The sequence below is a fragment of the Colias philodice genome, chromosome 1 (genome assembly GCF_061535455.1).
Source record: "Colias philodice isolate Cphi_HAF_F1 chromosome 1, ilColPhil1 Martin Lab GWU primary, whole genome shotgun sequence".
Classification (NCBI taxonomy): Eukaryota; Metazoa; Arthropoda; class Insecta; order Lepidoptera; family Pieridae; genus Colias; species Colias philodice.
Window position 1 is genome coordinate 7,535,180 of NC_143086.1, and position 12,019 is coordinate 7,547,198.

Here is a 12,019-nt window from a genome sequence, read left to right on the forward strand (position 1 = left end):
ACGTTATCTATGGAAATGTAACAATCGATCTGCTGAACAAAAGAGATCGAAACTTCCGCATAAATTGAACAGTACGTACGTTCACAAGAAGGTATATCATGCGACCATTTTCCATCCCGATTGCATGTCAATATCTCTGCTCCAGCCAACCAATAATCAGGCTCGCAGTTGAATTGTGCCAGAGAACCATACGTAGTTGTCCCATTAAGTAGACTAAAGGATCCTTTGTAAATCTGAGCTGGTGTTCCACAATCCACGTATTTACATGAAGGTGCAGTTCCCGTCCAAACACCTCCTAGGTTACAGGTTACGCTCTGTAAGAAATATAATACTCGATTATTTAGTGTATTCTTTAATAAAAAATATACGAATCCATACTAATACAGTAGAACCTCGATAACTTAAACCTCGATAACATAAAAACTTCAAAAAATTATATGTTCCCTTCCCATCAGAGCCCAAAACCTCTTTAACTTAAAATACGCAACCTCTATAACTTAAATAAATAATCTCTGTATTGGCCCTCAGTAACTTAAAGAAATGTTTCCACAACCTCTATGACATAAAATTATTTGTCAATGAGTCATTTTGAAAGAGTGTCAAAACAAAAGGTTTCGATATTTATTGCTTGCACGTGTTTACTATGTATTGTTAACGTATACAATACATTACCTATTGTTTGCTTTATCGAAATTCTTCAAAGCTTTGCGGCGGATAGCTTTATGACAACGACTTACTTGCATCATAAGTTTTTGATAGTTGTCCTGGAAACATCGCTTTACTTACTGTGTGATAAAACTGGCTTAAAATGAGTCCAAAAAGAAAACTAACAACCCTCACCTACGCCGATAAATTAAAAGCTATAGAAGCAGTGAAAAATGGATAGACCCTTGATAACTTAAAACCTCTATAACTTAAAATATTTTGTGTTTCCCTTGGACTTTAACTTATCGAGGTTCTACTGTATTATAAATGCGAAAGTAACTCTGTCTGTCTGTCTGTTACTCAATCACGCCTAAACTACTGAACCAATTTGCAAGAAATTTGGTATGGAGATATTTTGATACCCGAGAAAGGACATAGGATAGGTTTTATCCCGGAAATCCTACGGGAACGGGTTTTTCTTTGAAAACGCGGGCGAAGCCGCGGGCGAAGCCGCGGGCGGAAAGCTAGTATAGAATATGAATAAACATGAGATTAATATATTTTACAGTGTAGGTACAATATGCATCTTTATTTATAAATATGTAGTAGGTATACATTACAACCTGAATTGATTATTATTTTTTTGGTTATAAAATCGAATCTAGATAATCTAGATCCATTAGACAGATTTCCTATCTAAAACGTTCATTAAAACGCCGTATATTGTCCAGTGAAGCGGCATACTCCGCAGACTTATGCAACTAGTGGACTGGAATTTTTTAAATAGATATTAATATGATTTTTAAGGAGGATGATCTTCAGGTTGTCATCTTTAAATCTTTTGGTAGTTCAATTAAATGATTATGGTCCTATAAAATGTATCATACCGGTTGTCCGAACAGAATAAATCCATTTTGGCAAGAATACGTTGCTAGCGAACCAGCTTTGTGGCCATTGACGGTGACGACGGCTCCAGCTACTGGCGGGGGCTCGGGACACCAATCGAAGAGACACTTCGGGGCTTCTCCGTCCCATATGCCTTCATCTCCACAATGTCTCTCAGGCTCGCCAACAAGGGTGTAATTTTCTCGGCAAGAGTACATAGCTTTGGCACCGTGCGTAGTCCTACCATCGACTAATGTGACGTCACCATCTTGAATCGGGGTCAAGCCGCCGCAGTTCACATCTAAATGTAAAGTGTTCAATAAATGAATGTCGACATATTCAAAGTTGTGAGAATTTATATTTATTCGTATTATTTCCTGTTTATCTCCGGCAAAACAAATTTCATAAAGTACACTACTCTACGGCACATCAAATCACATCGTGCAGTCGGCACTCGGCGGTTATAAGTAAGTTTGTGTTAGCAAACTAGTGATGGCTGGAAATAGTTACAGCCTCCGGCTGCGTGTTGTGATTCAATTGCCATAGGTGATTTTCAAGGGTTGCAGTTTTGCACCGAGCTTTTTTAAAGGAAAAATTTTTAGTTTCAAAATTGGATTATTGAAGATTATTTTTAGAAATGTTTACTTGATATTACAGTACATACGCAGTATGATTTTCAGTAACTTTTTCAAATCTTTTTCAAAGGCAGAATCCGTCCTCACTAGGATCGGAAAGAAAGAAAGTTTTTTTAAACAATATAATACGTTCAAATATGTTTTGGATTTACTTTTATTATTGAAACCAACAGCAAAATGTATTTTTGCACTGCATGAAGGCAGTAGCAAAAAGTACCTACCAAAACACAACAAGAAAAATACTTTATCGATTTGTTACACATTTATTTGCGTGTAATCTTTTCTATTGTATTGAAATCTCATGTTGTTTATACAAACTTGAAAACTCCTACGGACTATTAATAAAAAGAAAAATTTCTACATTAGCGTACATAATACCATATGATAAGGACGTACATTCATTTCCGAGAAGTGCTTGAATGTATAGAAGAATAGTCTTGCATAAAAATATTGTTCCAATTCATAGCAATTAAAATGGTTTTAAGATTGAAGAAAATATATTACTGATATTACCCTGAGAGTATACGATACACGTGTACAGTTTTAATGCGTTCGTAAACACTATTACATAACCTACTTCGTTAATATCACTTCATACACCGCACAATTTACAAAATATCAATACTGTACGCCCAATTAAATACTCATCTCTACAATCAAATACGTAATGATAATAAACTTAAAAGTAATAAACGTAATTACGCAATACTCACATTTACAACTGGGAGCTGTGCCTGACCAGAATCCGTCCTTTTTACATTCACGTGTTTTGTCCCCGAGTAACATATGACCTTCGGGGCATTTGTAGGCTATAACTGCCCCAACTTTATAACTGTTCCCTTCGATGGTGGTGTTCAAAAGTTTATCCGGGCTTCCACATGATGGTGGTACTGTTTTCAAACAAAATATTATTCTAAATACTTTACGAACAAGCAGAGGTGCTACAAATGAACTTTTCGCATATGCACGTTACTTAAAAAAACAGTTTCATGATGTAGTGCATCTGCTGACACTTTTTTTACAACAATAAACAATGCCAATGGTTACCTTATTGTTTCAAACCAAACATCACACAAGAATTATTTTTATACAATATTTCTTCATACATGTGAAGGAATGAGAAGTTGTATTTTACTTTCGCTTTGCTTGCTGTGCGAACAATATGACATTCTCACAATCTTGAGTTTTTTCCTTCCGAGATTGGTATATGAGATTTCTAGTGGATACGTATACCATAGTTTCACTTTTTCTCTCAATTTTATAGTGGTATTTAACATTGATAGGTATTTATGTCTTTTGTAAAATTATAAAACGGAAGCAATTGCATGGTATGGGATGGGATAAAATCGAATACGAATATTCGCTTCATAACACCAAAAAAATATTGTAAAATTTAATTTCACACAGTTGGGCAACATTTCGGCTGAGCAGAATTTCGCACTTGCGTATTTGAACAAAATTCTAGATATGTACCTATGAAGGTGACACTCACGGTACTGGCATATCCAGTGAAGGTAGTCCAGGTTGCAGCCCACGTCATTCCACAGCCACGCTCGACCGCCATCCAGGACAGCGCAATTTTGTTCCCCGTTGTAATTGTTCGGCTGGTCTTTACCCCACGTCGGTTTTGACACTATTTCGCCTGAACAAAGAATTCTTACAGAGATATCTCTCAGAAGAAGGAAGCACTAATGCATGGAACTAAAAGTCAAGTATTTTTTTTATATTATTAGGATTATTATTATTAGGATTTAATTTAGAAATGCGAAAATTACATCATGCTTGGTTAGTTTAGGTATTACTATATCGAAAAGCATTTTCATGAGAGAAATACTTTATTATAATACGATATTACGGATATATAGGTACAATATAAGAATGACCGTATAGGGTCAAGATATAGATGCTGTTGGCGTAACTAGTTACGTTGGTTAGCAATATGTATTTGATCGGAAATATTTTATTCCTTAGGGACATTTTATTTCTAAGTAACTACTACCTAATACATAGTACACAAGGTAATTTAAAATGACTTAATGACGTCTATGGGAAATGCACAGTTGAGCCAAGGTGTAGCGGCGACACGAAGTAAAAGTAGTTATAATTTTAAAAATTCAGAAGAACTGGTGCGATTGTAACACAAAGTTGTACGTTACTAAACACTTAATTGGCTAGAAAATAGAAAAAATAATATGCATTTGAATATAAATTAATTGAAAATCGATTTTTATGCGATGTACGTTCTAGCCTGTAAGGCGATCGTTTTAATATTTTCTAGAAGTATTCGTTCTAAATGTATATTTAGCTTACCATCGACCCATCTCCAAGTCCGTGACGTGAGACCGGGTTCCTTTTGTGCTCCTATCCATACAAGCTGTGTTTTTAGTTGCGACTTGCGCCGTTCCAGCTCTTGAATCAGATAGCTTGACGTGGCTCCCTATTTTAAAAATATCTGTCTTTAGTAACATTGCTTTATATTTTAATCTGCGTCATATAAAATGATGGCGTTATTATCTATCCTTAATTGATAAAGGATATGTTATAGTATAAAATCAAGAATGATGGTCAAATCTATGCTACGTCGTACCTATTGGCAGCTAATATTTATGCACCTATATCTAGAGTGATTCTATATGACTGACAATCTGTTAATACTGCCAATTTTAAAATGTAAAGCATTTATTACATCCATGGAAGATCCATTTCAAAAGTGATGGATTAATGAAAATAATTATTCCGTAAAATGAAATTATAATCCTCTTTCACACATCAGAGCAAAATAAGTGCTCTCAATAACTGACCTGAAAGCCGTTAATTAAATCACCTCCATGCGACTGGCACTGTTTCCTGGCGTCATCGAATGAAGCTCCTTTGGCGACATTAAATTCATAGCAATTTCTGGAAAAAGCCGCTAATTCGATATCCGCGGAGGCTCCGGCGGGGGCGCAACGGTCGTTGGAGAACTCTGTTTAAATATAGATTTAAAATTAAATTTTAGTTTTAAAAATATTAGCTACTGCAGCTGTTTATTAACTTCTTCTGTATCTATTAATTAACATTTTTTTAAAATAAACGTTGAATTGTTGAAATATTTGATTAGCTCGTGTTCATATGAAGAATATTCTGACCTTCAGTAGTGAAGACCTCGACTTCGCATAATGATAGGGATCCTTCGACTCCAACAAGCTGCAGGAACACATGTTGGCCTATGAGAGGTCGAGCGCATGTGAAAGTCTTTGTTATGCCTTCATCTGCGAAACAAAATACAAAACAATAAAAACATTAAAGTATTGATGCACGGTATGAAATCTTGCTTTCCCAAATATAAAATAAATATTTCAAAACGAGCCACGCAAATAAATAAGAGCTATTATGTAGTGGATGTATCTTTACTTTAATTTATCGTATCAAGGAGTACAGGTAATCATCTTATATTAATCCCTAGGTGGTATTGAAGACACGATCTCTCATAGTGAATATAACATTATTTGCAGCGAGTGATCATTTCTATTGATCTCAATCTCAAATGAGAAATAGCTTCTTAGTTTTTCTATTTGCTATAAAATCTAGATACATTTTTTTAATCCTAATTTTAGCCTGTGACCCAGTGAAGTTGTAGTTATGTTGGAAACAAAAACCTTTGCTAGGAATGTTGTGTATTGACATTAATCGAAGATAACTGTATATTGCCATAGGTATACAGGTATGAGGCAATTAGAATATCATGATTTAGTTTGATTAGTTATACTGCTATGTGAGAGGTTGCTAGCGGGAGATGAAAGTGGAACTTTGTCCTACAAATCGATATTTATTGAAAACTGTATTCAATCACAAAAAGTCATTGAATTTAGTTTAGCTATCAAACAGTTTATAAATAGCGTCAAGATAATAAGTCAGATATAAAGCGTGTTTAGGAACATTCACTCGTCCAGCTTAAGCCAAGGTCAATTTACAATAGGCATGCCACTTCCTTACAGACAATTAATGATGATGGTTATTGCAGATTATGGCTTCACATAGTTAAAGATGTTATGGGCAAAGACAAGTCAGTTTGCTGACAAATTGTTATTGTGTAAGTACCTATTTCATGCGTAGTAAAAAAAATAAATGGTTAACCTTGATATCCGTCGTACATTATAAGATATTAGAATCCATGATTTCTGTTATATTACTATTGTAGCTTGTCACCTTTGGTTTATATCAAGCCAATTCTTACTTTTGATTTGTATATTTTATTTATTTTACTAAACGTTATTACAAGATGACTAATAAGAGGTTTAACTCGTGAGATTAATTATATTTAATTGTAAGAAATTTAATTTTCATGGTTAAAGGTTCAAAAAAATTATAATTGACCTGTGCTATTCGCGCCCCATGACGTATTTCACAGGCAACTTCGCATACAACTAGCAATTACTTCAATGCTGTAACTTGCATTACACATCGCGTCGGTGTCAACATTTAAGGAGCCCCTAGTGTTCGTGCCACCATTACAAATGAGTGCAGAGTGTTATATTAATTATTGTGGGAATCGTTTGAAACATCAACTGTAATCAACGGGGTCGCGGCACTATCGTCTAGAAAGCGCAAGTTCATTTTTTACTTTCACACAGATTTTATACACCTACCTATTAAAGTTTTCATCTTTATATCACTACTATTTCTCGATATACGATTTCTGTCCATATATCTTTAAGGGCAAAATTTACATTTTATATGAATAATTTTAACCGGAATAGTTATATTTTAATGATAAATTGAAATTCAAATTTAAGTGTCGTATAATTTCGTAAGACTTTTGCGGTTTATCGCATATCATTAGCAAATTACGGCAGTAAAATATTAGTATAGAGGATGTTGCATTTTTTTATTATCGTTGATAATCTTCACGTTTAATTGTCTATTTTGACTTCAGGCATTCCCAAGAGTTCTTGGACTAATTAGCCAGTCTTTGTAACGAGTTAGATATTCGGTTACGCAAAGTTATTTTGTTTATAATTATATAATTGACGTGTGAGCGGTCGGCTGCGCGTCGTTTTTATTCATGGTGTTACTGTTGTACATATTATTATGTATTCTTTAGAGATATTTTGGTAAGGTTCTAATAAGGTTTGGTAAACAGTTTAGTATTAATGGCATGTATTAGAGAAGCATTGTGCCTGATTGAACCTATATAATAATATAATTCTGCTCGAATAATGCAACTTGAATAATTAATATATGATTAAGTAATATTCACAATTACTAATAGATTCTAATTGCAATTATATTATGCTCTTGTGTGGCTATTACAACATAAATTAACATTACGTGATTATAAACTGTAATTACGACATAGCAAGAGCAAAAAATACGATAATTTTGAATTTTATAAACAACATTTCGTTACCTACCTTACCACGCCCTGCTTGCAAATATCCGTCTAGTTTAACATTGAGTATGAATGCAAAATAATATTATAATTGTATTGAATGAAACGTGATTAGCTGAGACTATCTTGTGTTAATATTAGGTGTGCTGATTATAAAGCGCAGTGACAATATCAAAATGCACTAGGCAAATCATTAACCCGCTTCCACACCGGTTTCCAAGGCGCTTGAGAGAGCCTGTGAATATTACAGCGCGATTTCAACTTTCTTCGCATTGATGGATGCTACTGCCTACTGGAGACTTCATTCAAGGGAACCAGAACTTATCCGACTATGCTTTTTTTACCATTACTTTATCGAAACGAATACTTCTATACTAATATTATAAAGCTGGAGAGTTTGTTTATTTGTTTGATTGATTGAACGCGCTAATCTCAGGAACTACTGGTCCGATTTGAAAAATTCTTTCGGTGTTAGATAGCCCATTTATCGAGGAAGACTATAATATTATATCATCACGCTAAGACCAACAAGACCAACAAGTCTTAATATGTATTTTCTACTGTCTTTTGAAATCGGGTTATTTCAAAAATTCAATATGAAGTTGGGACGACAAATACATAGAATTTATATCCTTTGGAGAATCGCCAAGTAACCTACATCACTATGCGTATAAATTCACTGACTTATATGTAACTGAGTGGGTCGCAATTGTTTTATTTTAAAAACAAAAAAAAACAATACAATACGAAGACACGGGTTTGGAATATAAATAAAAAAATTGTAAAACAATAGACTCTTTTTTAGATAAAAGTTGGAAATACATAGTTTTTAGAGTAAAACGGAAAACTATTAACTATTCGACAATGTCTGCTATAAGTACTTATATCATTTTCAGAATATATTTATATGAATAAATTCTAAAATATTCCATTATAATATGTGATTACATCGCGAGGGAAACAACTGTTCATAATTATTCATAATAGATTCATTATAAATATTATAATTAATAATTGTCTGTTTACGGCAAAAAAATGTGAGTAAAAACGCAACGCGTTGGTCACATGATTTCTACAACTTTTATGAAACAGAACTTTAAAGTGTGGGTAAGTATCGAGCTCATTTCATCTTTATTTCGTCAGTGCTCCGGTTCCAGAACAAAATTAGAAACAATTGAGCCATATAAACAAACGCGGCGATTGTTTACGGCACATCATCTATGTCTTGAGAAACCTTTCACATTGAAACATTGATGTATTCATTTTTGAGCTATTAACACCAGGCGTATATTGGGTCAAAACAAAAAAGTACATATAATGTTTGATATAAATAAGTATTCTGACCGCATTCTTTATGTGAAGAATTTTATCGATGCAATCGAGCGTAGGTATTAGCGAAAACTATTGTTGTTGTGGTTTATTATTTAAGTATGACATCGTCATCAACTTTATAGAGATATTGATCGACACGTAGAGTACCTCACATTAAAGGTTAGTAAGTTGTAGGATAAGTTGTCATGTTTATTTCAAGAAGGAGGAAAAACGTTTAGATGCCGTTTTTAAATATAAAGTTTTATTTCCCGCAAAGAGACACCTTTTGTTCTACATAATACCGGGTAGATTTTTTCCCTTTTTGTTTTTAGTCTCTCTACCAGAGATTAAGCTCAGATAATGATGCGCTAACCACTAGACCATGGAAGCGGTATTTTAACAATTGAATTTTTATCTGCAATCTACATACCTATGTACTGTTTAGACTTTAGAGTAAAATAAATTTCTTAGGTTATGTTGCTTTTCTTTATCAACAACGCTCCATTGTATCATTGTTCACTTCATAATATTTATTTTTATAGATATAGTTTATAGCTGTTGGCCACAATCCAAGAGATAACAAAGATCTACAGGATATTGACATCTCAAGAGAAAAGCTAATTGATTTAAAACGTCAACTCACCTATAGTTCCGGGAAACCAAGCGCACAATGGATTCCGCTGGAGGTCTGTACTGCTGTTTCCAACTCTGATTTCAAGGTCCTGCAGAGGTTGGTGACCTGCAAATGTACAATTTTGTTAGAATTTACTTTAGAAACCTTGGACACGAGATGTGTAAGAGGGGATGAATTTATGTTTAGAACTAACCCTTATTCTTAATGGTTGAGTTCATGTTGAGTTATTATTTACAAAATCCAAAAATTAAGTGACTGATGTGATGCGAATTTAAAATGACACGGCGTTAATTGTGTCTGCGATTGTACAGCAGGCAGTCGTTACATACATCATGTGATATCTCACTAAATCATCATCTCATCTAAATTCAATTAAGAGTTTATAGTACGAGATCCCACAGCAGGATTAGTGCGTTCATAGTTTTTTTGCTAATTCAAAAATTTTATATATACATATTTATAATTAGGAGAATATATATCGACCAGGTTGCCAGTAAAAAATTTGGCCGCAAGCATTTTTAATTAAATTTTGTTCTAGTCGATTTTTCGAAAACATTTCGTTTACTTGTTTAAATTTTGGTTTTACCAAAAAAACTATGAACGCACTAATCCTGCTGTGGGATCTTAGACTATTATATGTATTTCGAATGTTATCACTACATAGTATAAAACAAAGTCGCTTTCTCTGTCCCTATTTCCCTATGTCCCTTTGTACGCTTAAATCTTTGAAACTACGCAACGGATTTTGATGCGGTTTTTTTTTAATAGATAGAGTGATTCAAGACGAAGGTTTATATGTATATGTAATAACATCCATTAAATAGTGGAAAAGTACTGTTATTTTTGAGGTTTCTAATGTGATGTCGTAAATAATTACATTTTTTTCCGCTTACATTGCAAACGCAGGCCCTACGAGTTTTATCAAAATAATGTACTAAGTATTGTACACATTGAAATGGTCTACAGAAAAGTCCGTGATTGTATATGTCTATCTCTTATGGATAACCCACAATAACTTTTTTTTGTCATTTACTTTTTACGACAAATAATGGTTAATTTTCGAAGCGATTTTAACCAATACAGCAATAATCCTTAACCAATTAAATACCTTGAATACATTGTTCATTTAATATAGATCTATATGGCCCTTTATACCGTATGATTTAAGTGAATATTTTCGAAGATATTACAGATTTAAAAATTGCGGGACGTAGCGTTTGCGGCGGTACCGGCCGGCCGCCATTGCACCCGTACGAAGCAGGGGCGGGTCGCTAGTAAACATTATTTAGATCGCTTGAAAAGTATGCGGCGGCCGCGCATGTCATATCGTGTCGCATGGTCACTCACTGCGTTCGCTGTTGCTACACTATTCTGTGGACTGTGACGAATTACGAATACGCTCTAGACACGAGAAACCAAATGTAATTATGTGCCAAAGAAATGCTGTAACATGTAAATTGCTCATTTAACTTGTTACAACCAATTATACGTACATTCGACAAAATAATTTTTGTGTAGTAAATTGCTTCAATTAACTAATATTACTGTATGGATACTTTTGCGTTCTACCAAATGAGCATTGTATTCACTTCTTAGTGGTTCTAATGTAAGATAAGTAAACTGCAGGCCGTATATAACAAGATTAGAAAGTCCATTCCGATTGCGGAAAGCACTTAGTTAACAGCTGACCTTGTCAGTTGTCACAATTCTCTCTTTTAATGCCGATTTTCAATTACCATATAATAGTAATAAGAAAGAGTAATTTAAATTTATAAATGTCAAATTTAATTGAAATAACAAAAAAAAAAGCTTTCATTATTAAATAGATTACATTGAATTTTATGATTGAATTAACGTTTATAGCTCATAATTACATTTGCGAATTAAAGCTTTCTGTAAAGCCGGTAATATAATAAATATAATTTTAGTAACGTTGCATTAATGGAAATTTGGAGTGAATTAAAATTTTTAAGCTCATGATTGCATATTCTCTCAGTGGCACGTGATGTTTAACTTAAAGCCTACGTATTTATTATTCAATTTAAGTAACAAATTATTAAAATTATCTTCCATTCTCGTATCTAATACTATTAGTTTTAATAATTCGTACAAGGCATAACGAAATTACAATAAGTTCCTGTAATCATATGCATGCAATGGATCGCTCCATACAATGAAGAGATAAATTTTCGTCTAGCATTGATTGTACTTTTGCATTCATTCGGTAGGTAAGCTGGAAACCACAGGGTTCCCTTTCAATAAAACTCTTTTAAACTTTCATATATTTAAAAATAAATCAAAACTTTAATAATTTAGTTGCTACGGGCGTAAAAATATTTTATTTGTATATTTACAACATCCTACTAAATTAATAACTCTCTTTTCTAAGAATTAAAGAAAATTGTTAAATATAAATGAGTACCGAGAACTGCTTTAATTCTGATAAACTGCATCAAAATCGTACCTCCCACCCACTTGAATATCTTTTAATAGCATAAAATCTATAAATCGTACTTATAATAAATACGTTTCATGGTA

General features: G+C 33.5%; 1 protein-coding gene across 1 annotated transcript in view; it reads right to left on the reverse strand.

The window, feature by feature from the left end:
* fw (CUB and Sushi multiple domains furrowed) overlaps window positions 1–12,019 on the reverse strand; it is a 52,911-nt gene that overhangs the window by 6,859 nt on the left and 34,033 nt on the right. The window contains exons 4-11 of the mRNA XM_089714165.1: window positions 9,491–9,586; window positions 5,294–5,416; window positions 4,967–5,130; window positions 4,476–4,602; window positions 3,658–3,807; window positions 2,879–3,055; window positions 1,533–1,831; window positions 80–314 (exon numbers count right to left, since the gene is read on the reverse strand). Coding sequence (XP_089570291.1) covers window positions 80–314; window positions 1,533–1,831; window positions 2,879–3,055; window positions 3,658–3,807; window positions 4,476–4,602; window positions 4,967–5,130; window positions 5,294–5,416; window positions 9,491–9,586 — 1,371 coding nt within the window. The remainder of the gene's footprint in view (window positions 1–79; window positions 315–1,532; window positions 1,832–2,878; window positions 3,056–3,657; window positions 3,808–4,475; window positions 4,603–4,966; window positions 5,131–5,293; window positions 5,417–9,490; window positions 9,587–12,019) is intronic.